Genomic DNA, 26,587 nt, shown 5'->3' on the forward strand with positions numbered 1-26,587 from the left:
CTGGATGTACATCTGCTTTTCTTTCATGGTTTAATTGATTTTACACTAATGGTTCGTTTTTGCCCATCTCACTGAGTGTTCAATGGCTTGAAGACAAAGTCAAACCCAACAGATCAGCCAGGCTTTCGTACCTCCTTCACACTTTGTTACGTACTCGGCATTTCACAAACAGGGAGTCTTCACCAGAGGTATCTCCCAGTTGTGTCAGAATTTAGTCCTTGTGCTCGAAGTGAATCCTAATTTTGCACTTTATTGCTCGAACGACGGTGGAAACTATCGACAAATTTATGACCAATTTAATGGGGATACTGTTGGCAGCTGTACTGTTCATTGAACAGGATTGGATGTGTTGTGTATATGTATCATGATTTCTTTCAGGAGACTGTAGAAAGTCCAGATGCTGTAGGCTGCATAACAATAAATTGGTTGTGTAAATGCATTTTTGGAAAGTGTAAAATGTATAATTGCAACATTGAGGACAAATTATCTGAATATTTAAGATGTTGGAAGTATTTAAACTCTACATCCTAGACTGAAATGTATTTTTTATTATGAGTCGATTGGGGAAAGCATCTAATCAACATTGGTTTCTTCCAACTCCTTTACAAGCTGAATATGAAAGTTTTATTTTCATGTTTCATTACTACTTTTCATTTAAGCTTAAATAGTCAAAAGTAACCCCCACAGACTCAAGAGAAGCAGCTTTGTGGTTCATTGTTCTCATTTGCTTGTGCATCAGATTTAGGGCCGTACCAGAAACAGGCAAGTACAGAAGTTCTGGCTCAAGATTTTTGCATTTGAGAAAAAAATTTGAGTAATTATGCTAAAAGTTTTAACACATTACAACCTACTGTATGTAAGTAGTTAATCAAAATAAAAGTATTACACCCTTATAGTTACATAAATGGTGTAAAAATTTCAAGATTAGAGTTTAAAAACCTTAAAATATTACTTTGACTTGAGGAATTTCTCCCTTTTGACTTCAAGGATTTCTAAAGGCGCAAGTTTGCAATTTCAAATCTAGTTAAGAGTTAAAAACAGGAACTTTAGATGACTATAAACTAGGGTAAAAATTAGAAAACTGTCTTGACTGACAAATGTTTCCATACCATAAACATACTTTTTGCTTCACCAGACAGCTGAGGGCAGAAGGGCATCATTTTAAATGTTACAATTAAGGCAGAAAATATGTGCAGATGAATTTTAACTAAAATTACTGATCTTTCAAGAAGCAAGCAACCCAAAGCTCTCTCAACGAAGCTCAATCCCAAAGGTCTGGGGTAAAATCAAAAGTGTTTAAAGGCTGTTTTTAAGGTGCAGTTCTACCCCAGGAGTCTGTTTTACACTGGAAGTTGCAGAGGAAATAAGCCAAATGGCATTAATCTAGCAACAACAATATGCTAGGTGCTTCAATAGCTGAGGTTATTACTATTGCTGCAGTGGTAAAATATACCAGAACTCATTGTGATGATGTGAAAAAAATCCCTACAGTTTTATTTCTCAGCTACAGCAACAACGTTCAGAGTCATGACAATAAACAAAACAATTCTTATTTGAGTGGCTATTTCATTTTACGTGTGTAAACTTTGATATGCAATATAAAGATGAATAAATCCACTAGAATAGGTTTAGATGATTTCATGTTTAAGACGTATTACTTCACTTTTACACACATCTTGTCTAAACATTTGGAACAGCCTCGAAACGCAAATGATGAAGACATCAGGTTGATTGTGGATTATCTGGGAACCTGTAGTCCAACATCCCAGTTTAAAGAAGCAGATATTTAGGACAATGCAGTTATGGAAAATAGATAAGGTAATGTTCAAATTGTGCTTCATCTTACAAATAAAGTAAGAAATGCATCCAATAAGTAACTGAGGACTCACTGTACAGATGTGGAGATGTGCAGCCGTCTGAGGCCTGGTGTGGGGAACTGCCGAGAGTTGATGTAAGAGACTTTGGTCATGGCTGTGTTGATGCTGTCCACATCCCCTCCTTCCACCACCAGAACTGACTGGGCCGGGTTGAAGTGAAACTGGACACACAAAGACAACTTTAAAATCTAACCTCCCATCGGGTTTATGCAACTAATGTCCCTGATCTTTAAACAGAAGTATTTGTAATGGACTGCATTTATCTTCAAATCTATTCCAGATTAGCTTCAACATGAGCCTTCACTGATTACATGTGACAGTGTAATAGTTCTGTAACAGAAAGGAGGTGATGAGTGTTCCCTACACCACTAAACGGAGGATGAAGTGTCTTGTGAAAATGCGACTGTGTCTTTGTATTTTCATGCACCTTTATGTCCTTAGCTAGGCTTTCGAGGGAGTTAATGTCAAGGCCTTCTTTGCAGGCCTGCAAGCAGGAGATAACCTTCTGGGTTTCAATGCGGCCTGGTCGGATCGTCAGACCTGAGAGGCTGCCGTGGAAATACTGGGTGAACCTCGGCGTTGCCACCTCGCCACCTGAAGGGAAACCGAGACAATAAGGTGTGTTGAAAAAAAAAACTGGAAGAAAAAGGGAGAAAGAAACAATGTTAGAAGTAATGCTAAAAGGGCAATTCTAGTAATAGACCGGTAAGAAACTAAATGATAAAATATTGTTACCACATTCAAACTTAAACACGAAAAGCAATTTCTTCAAATTTAACATGAGCCAGGCGTGCTGTGGTGGAGTAGGGGATGGCGTGACCCACGTTTTGGGGCCTTGGGTCCTCGGCGCAGCTTCCCGGGTCCGATGATATTTGCCGCATGTCTTCCCCCTTGCTTGTCAGCCTACTTTCATATAAGGGACACTAGAGCCCACAAAAGACCCCCTGGAGGGGTAAAAAAGTAAAATAAAATTTAACATGAGCCAGAAATACTGTTCATCTATAAACTTTGAATGTGAAAAATGTATGCACAGGCTGAAATCTTCACTTAAAGTAAGTTAGTGTATGTATTTTTGTATCAGTAATTATATTTATACAACATGTATAAACTGCATAATTGCATAATAGCTGAATAACTCAATAGCAATCATAAGTATCAGAAAAGTAGATACTGGGATGACACATTTATGACTAGATCTGTTGTCAGATTGTCATCTGTAGAGTCACCATCTAAATAGAAACCCAACATGTAGACATGTTACAATTATTATGATCTGAATTAGAAGAGCGTCTCCCTTTTGCATTCACTTTTTAAATAGTGAAGATTTTTACTTGGATTTACCTGATAGATAAAATTATTTGATTAATCTACAAAATACATACCAAAACAATAAAAACAGTCCAGGAAAATGCTTTCAAATTAACACAGTAAAAAAAAAAACAACAACTCCCTATTGAATGGAAACAATTTATTCACACACTAGAATATTTTATGACTTACAACTTCCTCCTTTAAATGAGCTTCTCTGCATTTTCTAACACTTATTTAAAATATTACCAGCAAGTTGCAAAAGCACTGGATTTTAAAATGGTGCTGCCTGGCAGTAGTTGCTGGGTATTTAATAAAGAAGATTTTATTGGTGGTCTGCTCAGTGTGAATCCCACCTTCCCCCAGTTGTCTGAGCCTCACGCTTCTCTACAAAATAATCACATCCTATTTTTATACGTGTGGTTTTCTCAACACTCTTGTAGGCTGTCCAAATTTTTTTGTTATTCTGGAACAGAACAAGGTTTAAAGTCACTTCCTTCTGCAAACTTCTCCTTGAACAACACCTGTTCTGCAGAGAACACCCTGGGGAAATGTAGACAGATACCACGGATACTGTCATGAGCAGCTAACCTGTATTTAGCTGGAGGCCTCGCTTCTCCCTCAGCTCGGTCAGGGGGAAACATACAGGAGTGTGTGCACATGTGGAGCTGTGTGAGTTGATCCTATCACAGAAACACTGCCCTGAGCAAGTTGGACAGCAGCTTCCCCTCCAAGCTTATGTCCTTCTCCTTAGACTCTTACAAGGCACAGAATCGCTTTTGACGCAAGTCCTGAAAGCAGCAACTGTAACCACAATGTCCAACTTATTTACAGTATTTCCTAAAATGCCAGAAAAATATTGGCAAAAGCATAAAAAGAAAAAAAAAAATCCAACTCAACCATTTTCTTATACAACATTAAATTTAACTGCTATGTTGGATCAGTTAATCCTTTAACCATGAGATTTTGTCAATAGTTTTTGCAATGTCAAAACACTATTTTATACCCTGGGATCCCAAAGATCTTGATTTATACTGATGCCTGGAGAGAAGCATAAAGCGTCCTTCAGGATGGATATATTATCAGTAAAGTCAGGGGACTGTAGTGGTCAGTGAATGTTTTATATCCTCCCTGAACAACAATTTAACATTTTGTCTGAAAAAAACCAAACAGATTTTACCTGATTCAAGTAAGTGAATAGCCTCAGTGTTGATACTTGACTGCGGTCATGAAGTGATAATGTTCCACTCATTTGTGCCATTACCAAATAAATTCGGCTTGACATGGATCAAACAAGGCAAAGTGCTTCATTAGGCCTTCCGATCTTTGTACAGTGTTTATTTTTTATGCACATACACTAACATATTGCATTATTTGGTTTCTATGCATGTGAAAATACTCACAACTTCATTATTAACATTTCAGGAGTTCAACTTTTGATCTTTTTTTTAGCTCTCTATCCATAATAAAGTTGACGGTTCATTCTGTTTCCGATATTGTTTGAAAAGTTTGAAGGTTTTTATTTCAAGGAGCAATCTTTTCCATAATTAGGAGCTTTCTTCCTTTATTTAGAGAGTGACGAGCAGCACACTCTATCAGCTAAGGTTAATTAACTTGTTGCCATCTGTCATCAAGAAACATATTAATCACAGCAGCATACGTTTCCAACAGAAAGCTTTATTTGTCTGAAATAAATTCAGATGGTGACTTTTTAAAAATATAGCATTGTACAGTTCTCATAAAGAATAGGTACTAGAGTGATGTACACAGTTAATCTGTGTTATTTGTTATTTGAAGGTTTTATTTAATTTTTTTTGTGGAGTTACAGTATTTAAATATGTTTTTTGGGTAAACTTTAGAAAAGTAGTAATCAACAGAAGTCTAAAAGCAGTAGTATTATGTATAAGTACAACTGTTGCCTTCAGTTTTTCTTGATATAAAATGCTATATATATATATATATATATATATATATATATATATATATATATATATATATATATATATATATATATATATATATATACTGTATGTATACAGTATATATATACAGTACATATATAATGAAATTGGGCCTGTGTCTCTTTAAGAAGCTCCTGCTTTTTCTTACACTCCACCTGTCATCACAACAATGCTCCTCCATTATGCTGTTTACAGACATTCTTAGGAGAGTTGCACTGAGAAGTAGTTTGTATAAGTTCAGCACCACCAGGTGTTTGCCAATTGCTGCTGCCACTAGTCTTAAGGAGCTGATTGGGGAAGGGGAGAGGTGCTCTGTGAGGTGGGAGCTCAGCTGGAGACTGCAGCTCCGAGGAATAGCTGCCTGTGGAAGGCAGCGCTTGGTTCCTCCAAGTGCTTTACAAACCCGAATGGTTGCCACGGGAGATTCAAGGAATTTTTAAACATGCATGAAAAAATAAACGCAAAGTTCTCCTCTTTTGCTACATTAGGAAAAATATTAAAATACAGCACAACCAGAAGTACAAAGTTAATTTACGTTGTCTATGTTGATGCTGAGACTCTTACAGTCCTCTGTAAAATGTTTTTCTATATTAATTAAACAAGCTGCCTCAAATTTATCTGAAGTGGATTCTGGTTATTGCATTTTTCTAGTTTGTTCACTCAGATGAAACATGGTGAGTATTGTGAATCACAGATGATGAACTGGTGAAGGCTGGGACACAGTGAGAAATCATGTAACATCTTTGCCAATCATCTCCCTTCCTTTGCATCTATGCAGTTAAAATGTTCTCTCTCTTCCAGATTGCCAAGACACCAATAAAAAGATTTCATGGAGAAAACATATTCACGTGTCAATAACTGGATGGTCACAAGGTTCCCTGTCTACCTGGGACTTATTAGTGTAAATATTCAGGAGATAAGTGTTGGGAAGTCATTTTCACCGCTAAGACATTACAATGGTCCTAAAATGTGCTAAATGCCCCATTTTCCTGAAGCCAGACACTAGCTAAGCTAAAGGTAGAATATGAAGCCAACGTCGGCGCTGGGCTGCAACACTCCCAATCATAGCTTTTCACTAGTCATGCAGCCGACCGTAGCACACAGCCAGCGCTCATACAACAATTAATATTGCTATTCACGGTGATCTGGACGTAATGAAGATTGTTTAAAATACTAAATCATCAACTTCTTTCTTTGTCTGTTTAGCTGTCGTTTTGTAAATCTGTCATCTTAGTATTCCAAAATACTAAATTAGACCCATCACTGCAGATACCCATCAGTAAACTGAGAATCAATTATCCAAAAGGTTATTGATTGAAACATTACTTTCTCAAAATAATCTTCCATTTTAACTTCTTTTTGCAGTGTGAATTGGTTTGGATCAAATGTGTCTGTTCTGGGATTGAGATATCCTAATTGAATCAGGATGTCTCCGTCTTTTTCAGACTTGCAGTTTTTCACCTGTAGAATTCAGTCAGCATAAAAGCATACTTTTCAATAATAAATAAAAAGTAGTCAGTGTTTTACCTTTGTAACAGCTGGTCTATTCTAAGTCAAACACTGCTGGGATGTGCAGCCACAAGCGTCCAGAAGAGGAGGTGAGCCTATCTATAAATAATTATAGATAGAGTCAGTCCCTCTGTACTGAACTGGGCAGGATTATAACTGAATCCAATACAACAGATTTGATTGTATTTGACTGGAGCATCTTTACTTTTTCTTCAAAGACACCAATGTTGTTGGAGACTGACATTTTATGAAGTAAATTGAAATGGATTATTGATTGCAGCGCTGCACCGGCTGCTCTTTTCTGCTGCTGTACCATGTATAAAGAATGCCATGTTGTACTTTATTTAATGTAATGACATTTTTCACTTCCTGTATGTAATGGCTTCACTCTTTTCCTTCATGCTTGTCCTCTACTTTATTATCTAATCACCATGAATGTGAACATCCTTCGGCAAGTTAAATCGCTAAATGTACACATATTTGCTATTCAAGCTCGATAAAAAGTCGACTACCTTAATCCAATAAAAAAAAGAAGCTTGGAATCTGTAGCGTTTAAACCCTTTTCTTGTTAACCTTGTAAAGCAACCACAGACAACTTATTTGGCTCAGAAGGCAGTGAAAGTAAAGTCTGAATTTCTGTTTTAATTCCACATTTTGTTGATTGCGAGGAAAAGAGGATGGAGGAACGAGAGACTCTGAAAGGCAATCTTGCTTGCTAATGGCCTGCAAAGTTATCAGTTGCGGCTTAGTGAAGCTTAAAGCGGCTTCATTGGGATGTAATAGCTGGAAAACTTGTCCCCCATTCACTCTTGCTAATCCTTCCTTCAGGGCTTTCTCTCACAATCAAAGATTCATAGAAAGAGGCAGCTCGAGAGGGCTGGATGAGGCAATGAAGCAAAAATGATGACGACAGAGAAAATTGCAATCAGGCGCAGAATGAAAGAACATTTAAACACCAGCCGAAATGACATTAGGATTGAAGCGTTGGAGGACGCTCACGAGTCTCGAGTGTTATTTAGACAAGCTGCCGAACAGATCTCTCCTGCGCCGTTCTGCCCTGTGAAGCACTTTTGTGCAATTTTTCAAGTAATAAACATGGCAGCATTCATCCCACTACGCAATCACTACTTACTTTAATTTCCCGTCGGTGAAAATGACATGCAGAATCTGCTGCTGATATTCACCCCGCTTCAAAGAGGAAACATTCGTAGCCTCGGGGTATGAAATCTTAATCCCCTAATGCATTCTAACAGAGGCTCTCCTGCTTTCTCACTCTTTCTTACTGTTTGGGATTCAAATGTAACTTCCAACATCTCGAATTCAAAAGCCGTCGCTGCTTACCATATAATTTGTGTGTCACCAGTTTCAGAGTAATTCTAGCTCCAAAAAAAGATGTACAAAATGTGACAAACTAATAAAACCTGCAGCTCATTGGTTAATTATAGGGTCATTTGGCTTTTAATTTCACACTGCTTTTAATTGTTAGCAAATAGTATTTATTAAAGAAGTTGAATTAGACATTCAACAAATTTCAGTCCTCATATCTAAAATCGTTAGTGAATATGACTATCTGACCAATCACAGCCAGACATCAGCAATTCAAAACCACAAAACCGTAAGCAGGAACTGTCATGTTGAGCATCAGTAAAATGTTCTCTAGCAGCAGAGTCTCAATAAAGTGTGTCCTGATTTTATGCTCACTGATACATTAGTTTAAGCTTTCTTCAACAGCTCATATTTTGCACCTACAAACCATTTCCTACCCACTAACCTAAAGTACTGTTTCTCAATTACTCTGAAAAATCTTTTCAGGTATTTTTATGAACTATGGATATAAATAACTATCATAATTTTCTAACACAAGTAAGTCTACTAAAGCAGCATTTGTATACATGCACAGTGGTAACATTAATTGCATTTTTTTCCACTGTGAATGTGTGGTAAAGCAGTTTTAACGCTCATAAACAATTTAGGACTTTCCTGCCAGGAGTCTCGATGACTAATATTTGTAGAAATATTACACACAACCAGAAGAACATACCATCAACAAAACTTTAAAAGATACAAGCTGACAATTGTATTTCAATTTATGGTCTAAAATTATGGAGCAAGTTAAATGAAGAGTTAAAACAAAATCAAAATGTAGTACAATTTAAAAGGAAATATAAGGAGGTCATTTTCACAGGATATAGAAATAAGTTAGCACAAATGTGTATATTTGAGGCATATGAGTGTGTGTGGGCATGGTTGTATGTCAACCCAGATAAAATGTAAAATTAATTAACATATGTTTATTTATTTTTATTTAATAATGAGGGTCCATCTGAAAATATGGATCAATTCCTTGTTCATGTGTGTGATTTTATACTTCTATCATGTTTGAAATACCATCCATCCATCCATCCATCCATCCATCCATCCATCCATCCATCCATCCATCCATCGCCTCTTAGCAAATTATTTTGGATGAAAGACGGTGTTGCTTAAGTAAAAAATCTGATTTCTCTGTTTTTTAACTCTTATTTTATTTTACAATATTTGAATGTTGTTGGTGCAAATAAAACGCTATAAAGTAACTAAATGACAAATAGGATTGTGAATAAAGGAATAAGGATGTTTCTTTTGCATTGAAATGGAAAATATTCTGATATTCTGTGTGATAAAAAAGAAGCCCAGCACGGCCTTGAGATGAAATACGCTGCTGCATATTAAACATCTGACAGAGCAGTAAACACCTGTCAGCAGCTCTGACAACATGCTGTAGCAGCCGTTCTCCCACCGATTTCACCTTCTTTAATGCATAAAGCTCCATGTTACATAAAAAAACCTGTACACATACATACATTCATCCATAAATACATACATACTGACCTTGCCAGCAGGCACCCACAGTCAGCTGGGTATCAATCTTTGAGGAATGAATCGGCCAATCATCCGTCACCAGGTACGGCTCATAAGTCACGCCATCGACGAAGAGCGTCACTGCCGGAAACTCCACGTTGATCACGTAGTAGTGCCACTCCTTATCACAGATCTGGAAAGCAGGGAGAAGCATTGTATTGAGACTGTCTTTCCGGTTCCCACATATTACAAAGCAAATCAAGCCTAATCTTCACATGCATGACAAAAGGACAGCTTCAAAAAGCTCTTCTGGGAATACCTTTTCATTTTTTGGTAAGAATGCAAGATTATTTCAATCCACTGTTTGGAAGGAGCATCTTACCTTCTGTAACTAAGATGCAACAAAGCCTTTGCCTCTTCCCTGGATCATTTGCTCCATGTCATTAGACAACTAATGAGGTTTTCAACTAATGAGGTGTTCATTAAAGGCACTGAGCGAGAAAAGCGTGGCAGCTCCAGCCAGACACTTTTAACAAAAGGTGGAAGCATTCTTTGAATTTTTAGGGAAATCCCAATAAGGATGCCTTTTTCTTCCACTCACATTCCCTTTTCACATTATAAATGCCCTAACCCTTTTTATATTTGCATAGAGCAAATATTATGGGAAAATACACCATAAATAATTGACATCTTTACTTAAAAGATGTCAACTATGAACAAATATGTCAATATGGACATAAATATCTGAAGGATTTCCAACACCTTTTTAAATATTTTTCTATATTACATGCAGTTGTGCAAGTCCCTCCTGTCTCACTCCAACTAATTAAAATGGAAGTAAATATCAGATTTTTTGCATCAGAAAGCAGGTAATATAGTCTCCCAACTCAACCGCAACGAAGGTAAACTACTCCAGTACACAGAAGCATGCAAGTAGAAGCAAACTTGTTCAGGGGACGACTCTTTCTGATGCCGCCCTGGGAAACCGCCCATATAGCCCATATCAAAAACCGCCACTGTATGCGCATTTCAAAACATATTTTACTGTCTCAAACCAAGCATGTCTGAAGATTCTCAGTTTACCAGGTTTTTGTATTCAGGAAGATTTCAAGGAAGTCATTTTGTTTTGAACGTTAATTTAAAATGTCCCTTGCACCTACAAGGCAAATTGTGCGATGAGGCGGCAGTCGCTTGTCTTCATCCAGCCAGATAACCGTCGTAATTCGTACACGTAGCTGTGCAGAGACGCAACGCAACAAAGTTGAACAATTTTCAGCTTTTGTTGCTCCATAGAACAGAGACATTTAGGTCAAAATAGAAAATAGTAGTCTGATTATTATGCGTTATGTAATATAAAAAAATTCAGATTAATCGCATGCTCTAACTTGTTAATGTTGACAGTCTTATGTATTGCACAAAAATACAATACAAAAGCACAAGCAAAGTGTACCTCACAGTACCCAAACTTTTCCTCACATATTCAAGAAACCTCAACACTTTTAATCGACAAAGTTAGCAACAAACAAAAACAGAAAGTTGCGCGCAGAAGCTTTTACTATCTCGTTCGGAAGCCTTCTGCAGATCAGCACCTGATTTTCCCACTCTCAGATACGTGGGTTGCTTTTGTTTGTCTCTTCAGATTCCACTCCACTTCTGTTGTGTGAAGCACGTCTTGACATGCCTGAGCGGGGGCCTCGGGGATGTTGCTGATAAGCTGCGCCTCGACCCTTTTTGATGCTGATTCTGTTGCTTTTGTTTGAGAAGTTAAGATTCCACTGAGTTGATTTTAGCTCTGCACTGCAGCCAAGCCTAATTACTGTTCATGCAGTTAAACGATTATCTGATCAAGCTGTGTAATCTGAACAATGTGGTTTTGTTGTTCAATGAAGCCACAGAAGCATTTGATCATTTTTAAGTCATAATTACAACCTGGATGCTTACACAAAGCGGAAAACTAATGATGACAGAACATAAATCAAGGATGTGCTTATAGATGCTTCATGTTAAACTGATAAGCAGAAGGAAAATTATAAGGTACTCATAAACAGTGTGCAAACATTGATACCATGAAACAGCTGGTGAAGTCTGAATGTTTTAAACGATATAATGGATATCATCTCTACAGCCACAGCAGGTGCAGAAGAGATAAAAGACCTGAAGAAGAAAACATGTTGTGCTTTATGTTATCATTTTTAATTAACAGAGAGACGATCTGATCAGGCATTCATTAAACGATAAGAACAACATCTAGAGTGGAGGAATCACTTCAGAATCCCACTTACTGATTCAACTGGAATCAACAAAGACCTGGCTGAAAATAAAATGATTCTAAAATAACTACATGTGGCATGCACAACTTTAATAATATCTGTACAGACCACATTAACTATGTTAGAATAAATGTAGGAATATTTCAGAATAGAAAAGAAACAGCCGTGCACGATTACATTCTAGTAATTTCCGCTCAGCAAGTTAATTTATTTTAAAAAGTGTCTTTGACTCATGTTGTGCAGAGCTGGCTGTGCGCCTGCTCTCCATTCTGAGCAATACTGGCAGATATCCTTTGCAAAGTTAATTTATTTGGAATCTATTTACTAAACTCAGCATGCGTAGCTTTACATGGAGCATTTTTACAATCACACGACTCGTATTCTGTATATTAAACAGAAAAAAATCCCCAGATTTTCCCCACGTCTAAAAGCAGACAGGTTCAGCTTTACACTCAGTTATATCCCTGTTTGTTCTTTGTTTTTGTTTAGTAAGTAGCACACTAATTATCCTAAATACAATGTAGATAAACTGTTTCAATCAGCAGAACTTAAGCAAATGTCAGAAACGTAAGTTGTTGTTTTTGGTGAAGTTGTTAATAAAAGAAAAACCAAAATTTGGTGTAAATCAGAAGACAGTCTGCATTTTACCTTCCATTTGCTCTACTACTCTGCGCTGTTTTTTAATGACAGCATTTGGCGACTCCAGTGACTGATTAATGCATCAAAAAGTTGTTGGAAGGCAGTAGATTGGTAATTCAACCAAGGTCCATGTTTAATCTGAAGTCTTTTGCATCAAGTTCAAGTTACGTTTCTCGTCTGCAATGGGGGTAATTCTTATGTAGTCTACAAAAACCACTGCATTAGTGTAGGATTTTCTAGCCATCAAAGGCAAATTCTTAAATGGGCATTTAGTCTTAAATTAAAGGCTAAATATCCTTTAAATGAAGAACTTTGCAGCTTTCTAGAAGTTTGTTCAAAATTAGAGGAGCACTGAATTCTGCTTCTCCGTGTTTGTTTCTGACTTTGGATACGCAGAGCAGACTTGATGAACGACAAGAGATCTTTAGTGTGTTTTGGTGCTAAGTCAATTAATGGTGTAAAAACTAACAATAGCATTTCAAAGTCTATTCTCTGAGTTACATGGAGCCAGTGTAGGAAGTTTAATACTGGAGTGATGAGATGTATTTCTGTAGTTTTAGTGAGAATGGGAGCAGCAGCTTTGGAAAACCAAATTAGAGAGTTTAAATCTACAAGCACCCCGACTTCAATATCTAATATAGTTGTAACAAATATAAAGGGAAGTGAAAATTTTATGAAACCACAATTAACTCTTCAAAAGCTTGTACCTCATTAACACTGTGCAACACATTCCTTACTCTTACTTTATCGAGGTTAGACTATATATGATGAAATTTAACCTAAAAGAGAATGAAACTAGACATACTGTAGATGCATTATTAGATAAAGAATAAAGCAAAAAGAAACTTACAAAAATTATGTGAATCAAAACAGAAAATAACAATGCATTAGTAAAAAACCTAGAATTGACAGAAGCTACTGCTTCTCTTTGTAGGAATCAAAGGTGGACCTCAAAGTATCTGTATTTACAGTACAGGGCTCAGTCTGGCACATACATATTTCCTGCAGCCTTATTGGTAAAGTTAGACTTTCAGAAACATTCAGGGAAAACCTTGAATAAGTTCTGTTGGTGGGAAAATCTGGCAGCACCAAAGTGATTTTCTGAGTTTGACCCCCACAGTGAAGAAGATGATTTCTGTTGTATCTATTGTGTTTTTCACTCAACTTCTTTTCTCTGGGTGTAAAAACTGAGGAAGTGGAATCCAGACAGAAACAGAGAGACAAAAACACATGCCCACAAACCCCCACACACCATTCCCCATAGTTTTTAGTGTTGCTTTTGGAACATACTCTCTGCAACTGCATTTATTGAAAATCCTTTCCAGGAAGCATCCAAACCAAATCCGACAGCTCAAAGATCTTAAATAAAACGCGAGCACTACAGCGAATCAGCTGAGTGATGGACACTAAAAGAATTGAAATTTCCATACAAATCTGCCTCAGAGTGGCTGTAGTGCTAAAAATTATCTCAGCAGATGTGATTATTGTAATTACCAGGTACTAATCTCTGGAACCACAGCAGCGCTCGGTTAGCTTAAGCTGCTGACAGACTTCAAAATATCAGAAATGACGCTGGCACAACACAGGCACGTGCGTTGGACATAGACCTCATTAGCAGATAAAATCAGCAGCTTTCTTTCTGCTGCTGAGGCACGTTTAAACACACACAGCTCGCCTGAAAACATATTAATCAGTGGGAGGTTGAAAGCATTCTTCCTCGGCATCAGTGTAACAAGACGTTGAGTGTTGAAACACTCTAATGAGCCGGTCCCAAGGCGGGTTCAAGACCTGCTTACGATGAACTCAATTATCAGAGCAGTCCCTCAAAAGAGACACAGTTACAGCGATGCCACGCCCACACAAACACATTTCAGGTGTTTTTTTTATTTATTTATTTCTTATTTATTTTTGCTTACATTTGGGCTTGATCATTTTTATTCCACAGTTCAGAAAAAAAAAAGTTTGGTAAAAGGTGAACACAGACAGAGCGGATGAATGTAAACATTGCGGCATGTCAATCTGCATTTCTAATCCTTATTTATTTACCACCACAGTTGGCAGTTCTTTTTTTATTTAATGAAATATTAATTATTTTAATGACATAATTAGTTTAATTACATCTTAAGGGTGAAAGAACTCAAACATATTGTAAATGAAGTTTAAAGAAAGTGTGTTGCATATTAAACACATTACAACTAAACACTCTTTATATATATGTTTCCTGATAATTATTAATAATTACTGACAATAGTTGAAATGGGTGAGAGAATTTGAAGGGAGACAGGAAAAGGAAGGATGTGAGAAGAAGAAACTTGTGTTTTTGGGGGTGGAAGAAGGATTTCATGAGGTTAAGGATGGAAGGAAAAGTGACGGGTCAGGAGAAGCAGGTGGAAGGATGCTCAAGGTGTCAAACAGACGAGCAGAAAGATTCTGATGGATGAGTGGAAAGAGGAAAAGATGGGATGCAGAGGGTCTGCAGAGTTGGAGGTCTGTTTGGGCCACAGGGCGCTACAGATGTTCAGACTTGAGAGCAGCATCCTTTGGCGTCTTGCTGCCTCCAGCTGCACAGTCCTCCTTTCTTTTTCTCTGCCTTTTTTTCTCTCCATAAAACACAGTGATTTATGGTGATATCTGTTCTCCCTATGAGAAAGTAGAGGCGGCTCCTCTTTTTCTCCTGCAGCTTTTCATTCGCCTTCGTTTTCAAATATTTTGCCTCGTCTTCCAACATTCCGGTCTTTTCTTTCTTCTGATTTTTCTGTCTCTTTTTTTCATCCAGATTTCTCTCCTTTCTATCTTCAAGTGTTTCATGTCTTCATCAGCCTTTGATATTTTGTGCCTCGTCTTGCTTTCTTTTATCTTTGAACAGCTTCATCTGTTCTCGGAGAACCTTTTGGAGCACTTCTGTTTTCTTGTGGTCAACAGATAATGTTTGAGTTTCTTTCTTCAGCTCTCGCTGCTGCCCCTCAAACATTTACTTGCAGCTTCCAGTTGTTCATTTTCAGAATATTCTTTTCTGCATTTAGGTCATTCTCTGCTTACTAGTTCTCATTTTTAGTTGCTTCCAGCTCCTTCAGTGTTTGTCTTTTCTTTCTCTCAGGATGAAATGCAGACTCCATCAGGTCCAAACTGCTTTTCATTGACTTGACACTCTTGGCCTCAGATTATCTGCATATTTATGCAGGAGAGTAATGATCTTTTCTTTGTAAACATCCCAAAAGTTGTTTTCCATCAGAGAAGACCTTACTGACCCGTTAGTGTGGAGTTGAAAATGGTCCTTGATGTTTTGCAGAGCTAAACTGATATCTCTCAAGTAGATTATTTTAGTTTGGTCACAAGAAGTTAATTTGGTAACGATGAACAAACTCCACGACTGTTCTGCTAAAGTTCCTCTTTTAAACTGTTACTATGACTACAGGTTTTAACACAGACGTGCCTTCGATGTTAGATGTCTGTTCAGCTTTATGACTTAAATAAATAAAAGAAAGGAAACCGTCTTCTTGGTTTATTAGAGTCACTCTACATTTCTTTACTCTTACAGCTTTTGGTTGGTTTGACATGTACAGTAGCGACAGCAGTGGGAGTTGTTACGACCTCAAGCTTTTTCAGGGACTAAGACAACCAATCAAGTTATTTATGGCTTAGATTTACACACATTATTCACATGCAAGCTTTAAGAGACTGTCAAGCTGGAATACCTATGATTAATCATGACTTATGAACAACACAATTCTATATCTTTCCAAAACCTTTCCTGGCCATAAATGGTGTTAATCACGTGACACCTTAAACAAACACAATCAGTTACAGCAACGTTATTTTTTTCTGTTAAAGTAATTTTTAAATATGCAGCATCTTTATAGCAACTAAAGGTGACATGGAAACTTGACTGCGCAACAGAATTGCGCAGTAAAATATGTAATACCGCTCCTTTAAAACGCAAGTGTTGACCTCCATCTTTGCAGTCCTCTGAATGAAATTGTCCACTGAAAAATGTACATGCTTATACATTTACGTAATACATTTCTAACCAATATGTCACACTTACATCAAACGACTCGTTGACATGGAATACACTTGTATATTATGTGTAGAAAATGGTCAGAATGTGCCGGACTATTGTTTATCTTATCCTGCTCTTTATCTAGAAAATGAGTAAAAAAAATTCAGTTCTGGCAGGAAAATTACTTGATCATTTTGAAGCTTTGTGGCAGGACTTATAACGATTGCTTTAAGTGGTTTGTCTGTAAGAGCTGTGAACACTAAAGAGTTTTTTTTTTTATCTTTTAGTGAAGGTAAGAGATGTTAAAAAAAAACCCACATTGATCCTTGTGCAACCCGATACGTAAATCATGAAAAGGACTAAACTATAAAGTAAGATCTGTAAGAACTGAAGGTAGTATGAGAAAACCTCACCTATCGTTTTAATCTATAAAGCAGCACATTGTAATCAACCAAGAAGCAGAGAGAGCATTAAAAAGACTCCTCCTAAGACATGTATTGATTGAATGTTTTAATAAGGCTGCTGTGGTGACTGGAAAGAATTTCAGAAAGATGCCTTTTCTATTAAAAAGCAGATTTTCTGCTCTTTTTTAACAAATTGTTCCCAAAAAATGGAAAGATTAGTAAGCAATAGTTGCTTGTTGTTATTTGGGTCCTTAAAAAAAGATTTGATCGCAGAATAAAACCTTTGAGCACCTCTTTCTGGCATTCAGATGATTTGTAACTTCGTTGGACATGATCAAGTATTGGCAGACTCTTACACACAGCTTTCTGATCTTTCCTCCGTTACTTTCCCTTTCTCCCCTACTAATAACCAGAAAGACTAAATCCTACTTTGCTGAGCCAGGTTTATTTGTGTTGTGTATTTCAATGCCGCACCGCTGTGGATTATTGCTGAGAATAAAGCTTCACATTTAAGTCTACTTGGGGAACTCTGCCACAAAGTGTTTTAAGACAAAATATTACATCTCAGGCCCCAATAAAAAGGAGAAATAGCACCAACAGGAGCTGGAAAATTACACAGTTTGTAGAAAGTATACTTACAGTTTAGGTTTTCAGCTTCTAGAAAAATACTTAGGCTCTACCTGCAATGGTTTAGGTCAACTAACAAGTGGAGCAGAGTTTCAAATCTTTTCTCTTTTAAGAGGGCTTATGTGACCGATGAGGCAGAGTAGATCCAAATGAAAACAAACTCCTTACTCATAGGCAGCATTTGTGAATTTTAAATCTGCTGACATAAACAGAACAACAAAGTCTTTGTGTTTGGCTGCCTGGAAGCCACTTAATAAGGTCAAGATCATTTGGATTCACTGGAGAGGGATGAAGAGGCACAGATGAAAGATGTTTATTTTAATGTTTCTTGTCATTTAGAGGACTTTCACACCATCTGAAGGGCATGTCAGTGTTGGATTGTATACAATTTGACCTAATGAATCCTGTTAATGTATGTATCATTCATTCACTAAATGGGTGTTGAATGTGTCAGCGATGAGATATCACTATAGTTCTTCATTATAATGGATTAGGTAACAAGAAATAAGATGTAGCTGATGCAAAATGCAAACAGTAAACCTTTCCCTTTAGCTCTTACTGTCAGAAGCCATTTTAATTCTTCTGATACTGAATTGATCACCCACAAAAATCTATTGTGTGTAAAAATGCAGTTTAATAATCCATTCTCATTCCTCTCCCAGAATCATTTAGTTGTAACAACCTGTATTTAATTACGTATGATTAAGGATTTATTAAATATTAATACGGACTGATTAACGTGAATCTAATGAACCTTTCTTAAACAATAAACAAATAAATGATCAATTCTGCATCTGCAGGTCTCAGTTTTGATAAGAAATGAATGTTTAAGAGCTATGCTGAATAAAATCAAAATTTTATCAAGTGTTGACTCGATTGCTCTCTGAGGATTAAAGAAAGGCCTAATACAAATAAACAGGAGCCATCTGGATGTGTCAGTTTTCCCTGCATCAGTTCCTGATGCTGGGAAAACGCTAAACTACTTTTAGTTTCTAAACTACTTTTACAGTCCAGAGTCAGGCTGTTCATTCACAGAACTAAACTGGACTTTAGTACCCACTCTGCTATTTCCTAGCTCAGCTTATCCAGCCAAGGCCATTGAATGTTTGGATGGTTTCCTACTTTGGATCACTACAAAATCAAACACCGAGTCATGCTGAGCAAAAAACAAAACTTAGTAACTCAGTAAAAACTTCACATAAAAATGGACAAAAATACGGATGTATACGATTCAAAGATTTTTTTTTATACTGAAATCTGACAAGTCAGCCCGTCCTGATGAGACAGATGGCCCAATCCCTCAATCAACATCAAAAGATCCGCAGAAAGACTTGGCTCCAGGCCTGAACTCTCCAACATGTGGACCACTACTGGTCCAAAAGTACAAGCAAAGTCAGCTCCAAATTGCTCACAGCTTCATTAATGAGCCAAAGAGGTTTGGGAATTCTGCTCTGCGGAGCGATGAATAAAAACTGGGTCTTTCTCGTCTGGAGGAGGAAGAATAAAGTATGTGCAGCGAAAAGAGCACCATGACCAAACATAGCAGTTTGTGTTTTAATTGGAGAAACTGCCTGTTTGTTAACAAATTTAAATTGTTCCTGTTTGATTTGTTCATTGCAAACAGCTGCTACCCGGAGCAACTTTACAGTAAGTCAGAATAAAGGATGCGAGATGAAACAACAGATTTAAAGACCTCGAAGAAGGTTGATAGAAAACACAATGTGATGTTAAAACAATTAGGGAAGGAGCCAAAGTGCTTCAGTAAAATTAGGCAGCTCCATACATTGGTTCATATCTCAAGCGCTTAATGGAGAAGAAGGCGGGTACAGCCTGGACAGGTGACTATTTCATTCATTACAAATAAACAAAAAATAGATCTTTTTTTAAATAAATGGCAAAATTTCAACATGTGAGTTGTGAACAATTTGTTTGAATCCAGCTTTAGATGGTTGTTTTGCACTGATGGCGAGGGTCATGCAGAAACGTGCATGCTGCATACTGAAACAGTTTTCCTTTGATTCGGAAACATTGTTTTCTTGTGTTTGATGTACACCATGGTAGAAATTGCACAAGGAAAATGATGAGAACATCAGGTAGATTCCTGGTTCTGTTGCTTCCTTTTCCTTCTGTTTTTGTTTTGGATTAAAGGTTGAGAAAATATTACTTGACCTAGATTTTAGTTACGATCCTCTTTAGTTGGAATGCTCCCCATTATAGTTACTACGACGTCATTTCGTTCTGTTAGCTATCAACATTGTTTTACTGATGTCAGAGTGTGATTGCTATTTTTCCCAATTTAGCTTAAGAGAGATTATTTTAGAGAATGAATGTCTTTGCCTGAGGGCATCAGTATCTGCTCATCTTTTTCTCATCTGTCCTAGTCCATGCCCTATTGTCACATCTAATTTCCTCATTTTTTCCCCTCCTCTGATATCCCCACCTTCACATCATCACCCCCTGCCTAATTTCCTCTTATCTTATCTTTCCCTTTTAATCTTCTCTTTCCCTCTTCACATTTTTCACCTCTATCCACACCGATCCTCTCTTGTGCTGAAACAGCATTTTATGCGGGAGACAATTTGATTGTCATAGTGAAAATGAAAAGAATGACAAAAAATACATTGTCATTCAAAAGGTATACTTTTATAATGTTATTTGAATTTTATTTTGTAAATTGAATTGTATACATTTATTTCATAACTTGTTTTGCTAATCTCATGATCAAATAAAAATGACCAAAAAGCTTAAAAAGGTAAAAACAGAAAATGTGAGGAAACACAGTCTAAAACAAACAACAACAAAAACTAATTTACATTTTCTAAAATGTGATTTATGCCAGCTGCACAACAGAAAAATAAGACGAAGACTTTGACCTCTTCAGCTTAACGTCCTACAATAAATTAAATGTTTTTTTTGGTAATGTTTAGGAATCCTCTTTTGTTTTACAATCTTATTAAACCTTCTGCTTTTGCCCTTTGTCAATGTTTCACTCCCAGAGAGTGAAACGACTCAAAGAAGCATCTGCACATTATTAAAGTTCCTTTCTCCAACCAGCATGAAAAGCGTTTATGTCTCCTGCTGAAAAGAGGCTGATGGATTTAAAGGAAACAGTAAATGGACGGATGGCACAGGCTGTCAGTGCAGCAGTGACGACAGGCTAGAGAGGCACACCCAGCATGTACGGTAATCACACAATGAGTTTAAGTGCCTCCACTTTGACACACGAACACTGCCGCTATCCGTCGCCCTCAGATCTGAACAAACAAACACACGCACACACACGCCCATTGGAAAGTTATTTACATTTTGAAGGATAATAAGAACCTAAGGCAGACGGACTCCTGCTGAGCAGCTAAATGCATCTGGAAAATAGTGACGACAAACCAAACAAAAAACCCATTGAAATGTAAATGAAAATCCATTTTAACGCTGTGATGCCACAGATGAGTGAAAATACAAAGCAATTCTTTCAAAAAGTATTCATGCACCATTAATGCTTCAGCAATTCTTCTGATTAAACTTACAAATGTAAATGTTATTGTTTTTGTGTTAATACTACCAGATTCTTAATAGTGAAATGGAAAGAAAATCATGTTTTTTTTTAAACGTTATTTACAAATTAAAACCTGAAACGTGTTAAAAGGACTATGAAGAGAATGGGGTTGTGATGCCACAACTCAGCTTTTTTCCATTTTAGGGATTAAAATGGGTATTATAACTATGTAGGACTATGGGAGATCCACAATTTTATCAGATAAGGTCTAAAGTTTATGTGCACTGAGGTAAAGGCCCCAGTATTTACCAAAGGACATAGTTTTGATGTGAAACAATGGTAACTTTTTTCTGCTCTCTGTCTCATTTCCCTGCACAGAAGTGGGAAAAGGGCCATTGCTTATTCAGCTCTGTTAACATGAAACATGTTGCAAAAAGACTGGAAATGAACTGAGCACTTTTAAGTCCAGACTGAGAGCACTAGAGATTCTTTAAATTGCTATTGTTTTTAATAATAGCATTTTAATTGCAATTTAACTACTAATTAAAATGATGGACGCCTTTGAAAAAGAGGTTTTTAATCTCAATGGGACTTTCCTGGTTAAATAAAGTAAAATAAGATTTGAAGGAAACACAGAAAATTCCTCATTTCAAATTTATTTAGAGAGTTTTTTGCCAGCATTTGAAACAGGCACTGGTAACCATCACTACGGTGCTTCACAGTGATGGTGATAATAATACATTCCTCCACAAAGTTGTAACCAATGCTACGGCTTTTGCTATGTCCTCTAAGTGCTGAAACTCCATTAACATCACAAAAATATTTGAAAGCTGTGGGAGACGGACAGGATCTCTTGTTGACCGGAAGCTAATTTGGATCCAATTAAATGTCTTATTTTGCCATGATCACAGGCTGTAGTCTCTTACTGGGGTGCATACAGCAGTCCTTCCCCGAGTTCTCTCTCCACGTTCTCTTTCTTCTATTTTTCTGTCACTGTGTCTTTCTGATTACCATTTGCACACAAAAAAAAAACAGTTCAGTGGAACAGACAGGAAGCCTCTAACAAGCACTGTACTGTTTAGCTTTGCAAAACCGCTCAAGCTCAGTACAATTGAATAAGGAATGTCTGTGAGTATCAATGTTCAAGTTCTCAATCGTATTTAAGTCTAGACTTCATCTAGGCCATTCTAGCACAAGAGTGTACTCTGATTCAAATTATTCTTTTGCTGCTGTGGCTGTAAGTTACAATCATGCAACACATCTATGTTATTATCCAAATGAAATTGGTGGTTAACCTGCGAATGTACTGCCTTGTGCCTCATTAAAAACTTCACAGTTTCTTTCAACAAAATATACTGAAAGGGTTTGACATATAGCAATTTGTTTCACACAATATTGCAATAACCCTCAGTAAATATTAAATTAGATAACAACAAAGGAAGCAGCTTCTCTCTTATATACTTAATTTAAATGCTTTTACTTAACTTTTAAAAACGTTTAGTACAACCTAAACATCCTGATCCTTGATTAAAGAAAATATCTTTAAATTGATCAGAGGCATTTATTAGTCTCTGCTGAAGGAGATAAAAGCACATTACTGTTTGCCTAAACACTTTAACACGTCCTGATATCTATTGCAAACAGGGAGAGAATCTCTCCACTCACACAGCGTCACAACTGTCTGCAGCATCCAATTAATCTCCTGAGAAACAAAGCGAGGGCTTCTAATCAACACGAAGCAGGGAACAATCTGCAGTACCACAGGCATGGTGTTAGCAAGCAGATAAGGCAGATAAAGCTAGATGCATTACTGACAAGCAGAAAATGTGATACTGGTTGACTCCCGCACTGTGGCGCTGCCACTAACCACAGATAGAGACGATTAATAGCAGGGGATTTTACAGAGTTTCTGAAGGGAACAAATGTTTTATTATTTCAGGCCGTCTGGATGGAAATACTGATCGAATCTGAAGTGAAATTTGTTTCTAGAAATATATAGCCTCAGGTGGGCAAAACTAGCTGGACTCACCTCTAAACTCTGACAAACTACAGGGTGGGTCATAAGTTTCCATACATAGAAAAAATAAACATTTTTTATTGGACAACTGTTTTTATTTTTGTGGGACTCTGTAATCGCTGCACGTCTTGGACCACTTTCTGGTTGATCTGTAACATTTCCAGTTTTCTGAAACTTGCAATTAATTTTTGCCTCAGTGTCGTGTGTGATCCTCGTTCCATGTTTTCTGTTTAAGTTTCGTGCAACCATGCGACTGGTTCCCGATCCAGGCATCAGTATAATTTCAATTCTTTGCTCTTTTGTCAAAAACATCTTCTTGGGTATCTAAAATATAAAAGAAATATACATTTTACATTCTCCTATGTATGGACATGTATGGCCCACCCTGTACAGCGCTGGTCACTTTTACTAGCCTTCCTGGTAAAGTCCCAAAAATTTATATTTTAATGTGGTAACATTGAAAAAAAAAATCTATCCTCACTGGGATAAAATCCCATGTTAAGAAACAATTGTTTTAATGAAATTACTGCTTTTACATTTACTGTCCTGCTCAAATTAAACCGTCCACCCAAATGGTTTGAATGAATTTTGAAATGAAATTAATTATCTTGGACTATGTCTGAGTATCGTCACAAAGGGTTTAGCATCACATGTTACTTCTGTTCTTGGCATAAAAATTTATACATGTAGGTGTTTTTAAATGAGAAATGTTGGTTTATTGCAGCTTGTACCCTGTTTTCTGAACCATCGTCTATGTGACTTGAGTCCATGTTTTCAACATGACTTGAAAAAGATTTTCTGATTGAGCAAATATCCTCAGGGCAACTGTAGTTGGCTGATAAACTCTCTAGGCTTCAGGAAAGTGGGTTCTGTGTACAAACAGCTGTGATTTGTCCTCCAGTTCATAATGAAGACTGAAAAAAGGGAGGAAGATAAGAATCATCCTTGTGCGTGCGCACAGCCACGCGAAATTCAAATAAGCCGGCCTGTGGACGCGTGTGTAAAGGTTTCTGTCAGAAGTGACATTCCTACAGACTGTGGATCGATGTGGCAAATGGGAGCTTCTCTCTTCCTCCCTCGCTCTTTGCCAGCCTCCTTTCATCCCGCTCTACCCCACCTCTCCTGGGATGAGAATTGCAAAATCAATAGAGCTAAATGGAGTTGCCACGGAAGCCATTGAGTGTCCTTACTAAGTGCAGCAGCTATAAAACCCCTCACTCCACTCTCCCCCTGTTTACCACTCTCCTCATTCAACAATCTCCACTGCTCCTGTCCTCATTATTCCACACAAAGAAATACAGCAGCTCTAATTCATAGGTCACTCCTTGAACTTCAGAAACTCAAGGATAATGATAAGCAGTAGCGGTAAATCACTGGTGAGTCAGACACAGAATTATTATGTAATAAAACATAAAAAGAAAGACATACAGCTAGAGCTCAGTACATAAGTCACAACATATAATGCTTGCCTTCATTATTCTTTTATGTACTCAGTACAAGTCGCTGAAAATGGTAGTTAAGGGCTGAGTAGCTATGTCTCTATGGGGAGTTGATAAAAAGGATTGATTCACTGGATTTCTCCTCAACCTTCAGAGGAAATAAGGAAGTATAAAACCTGGACTAACACAGACAGTTTTATGCGTTTAAATGTATTAACAACAAATATTTAGACAAATTTTAGGACATTTAAGTAGACCAAAGAAACGGTTTTCACCAGAGATAAAAGGAGGTTCTTGAGGAGAAGTGACTGCTGTAAAGTCAATGATTCAATCCAATTGGCTAGGTTTCCATGGAGAAAAAAAACTTTTTATGCACCAACTGTAATAACCCGCTTAAAGCGATCGGATCTGATTTTACCCAATCGCTACCGTTTGGCTCAATTTTTAAGGAAGCTACGATGTGAAGCTTTCCGGAAATGGCATGTAGAGTAAACAATCGTCCCCCACTGCAAAGAGAAAAGTGTCATTTACATCTTAGGTGAATAAATTTGTACTGGAAAAGAAAAAGGTTGCATGGCTCCTCTGTCTTATTTCCACTGACTCACAGAAATGGGCTAATTAGCACAAAAATAAGCTGGATTGTTTTATGTTAGTGACTGACAGCAGCTTGTTTCAAAACACATAAAATAATATCAAAAGTAACAAGCAAGACTTTTTTTCTTTAGTCTTTGAGTGCAAAAAGTCAAACTTTCATGTAACCTGTTAGTGGTCTGGATTAGACTTCTCCAGGCTTTCTAAAAGTCTCTTAAAGTTTGTTTTTTTTTTTGTCTGGTTTGACGTATCTTTTTACTCCAGTCCTTGCACCTGACTATTACAGCACAGTTTGTGCCTAAACAATGAGGAAAGTGGTTAGGTGGAGAACAAGGGGAAAAGTGTCAAGTCTAACAAAAAACCGTCAACGGGAGGGAAAAGATATTTAAAATTTATGTTTAAAAAGAGATGCATCTGAAGAGATGCATCATCCTTCAGTCGATCATCCTCTATTTGCCAGGTTTTCATATAACAGCAACATTTAGTCACCTGGTTTCTGTTATAATATTTTATATCTCTCACTATGTTAATAACTCTTGTATTGGTCATGGGTTCAACTAAACATACGGGAACGAACTTTATCTTTGTGGAGAAGCTTTCTGCTGACACGACACAGGCTAATCCCTTTTATCTAGTTCATACAGAGGTGGTCTTTCCAAAAGAAACACTTTTGTTTGAAAATGTTCCTATTCTGGACTAAAAATAAGGGAAACTGTCTTCAATGTCAAAACAAAAACTTGTGTAGACTTTTAAAACTCCGTAAGGATGAACAGAGGCAAATTAAAAGGAAGTCTGAGTCCATAAAACTAGAGATCAAAACTGTTTATGATTAAAATATTTCAGGCACCAACCAGCGCTCTTGATTGTAGTAACTTGTCTCCAGGTGAAGTTTCTGTACTCGGCACAATATTCAGCTAGAACATGAGCAAATGGAGACTCCGCTGTATACACCCTATGCAGTTCTTACTGTTTGTGTTTGATGTGTAAAGAGTAAAAGTAGTAATATGATAGAAAGCACAAAAAAAAAAACATTTACAGAACAAATGACAAGAGAGTAATAGAAGAGAGGAGAGGAGTCTGGAGGTTGTTTGCTCAGAAGACTGCATTCTGCTGCTTGGATGGCATTTCTTTGTCATGTTCACCTCTAGAGGCTCCAGGGAAAAGAACAGCAGAATGAGAAAAACACTTTTTAATCTACCTTTGACCTAGATCAAACAAATGCCTGTTTGAATGGTACACAGGAGGAAAAGGCATTTTGCTGAACCAGTGACCTGCAATAAACCTTTCTTGGTGAGAGCGAACAAACACTGCGACAGACAGTCCAGAGAAAATACACTCTGCTGGTTAACTTCACATGAGAAATATGAATTTAGACCAAAATAAATTTTAAAAATCACTTGTAAAGGTGTCAATACCCATTGATGCTTTTCTTGTTTTGTGAAATTGCAACCACATATTCGGTGTACTTTAATAGAGGTTTTCAAAATTTGCATTAAGTCTAAAAACTCTAAACAAAATCCAATGCATTAACTCTTTTTTAAAAGTAGCCTAATTTATAAACAGAGTTAAACAGTGTAAAATATTAAATGTCAATCTAGGTTTGCTACCTAA

At 37.1% G+C, this 26,587-nt stretch overlaps 1 protein-coding gene across 1 annotated transcript in view; it reads right to left on the reverse strand.

Moving 5' to 3' along the window:
• Positions 1-26,587, reverse strand: part of LOC102237510 (calsyntenin-2-like) — a 151,692-nt gene that overhangs the window by 9,785 nt on the left and 115,320 nt on the right. The window contains exons 10-12 of the mRNA XM_014476010.2: positions 9,527-9,689; positions 2,305-2,471; positions 1,890-2,038 (exon numbers count right to left, since the gene is read on the reverse strand). Coding sequence (XP_014331496.1) covers positions 1,890-2,038; positions 2,305-2,471; positions 9,527-9,689 — 479 coding nt within the window. The remainder of the gene's footprint in view (positions 1-1,889; positions 2,039-2,304; positions 2,472-9,526; positions 9,690-26,587) is intronic.

The sequence above is a fragment of the Xiphophorus maculatus genome, chromosome 6 (genome assembly GCF_002775205.1).
Source record: "Xiphophorus maculatus strain JP 163 A chromosome 6, X_maculatus-5.0-male, whole genome shotgun sequence".
Lineage (NCBI taxonomy): Eukaryota > Metazoa > Chordata > Actinopteri > Cyprinodontiformes > Poeciliidae > Xiphophorus > Xiphophorus maculatus.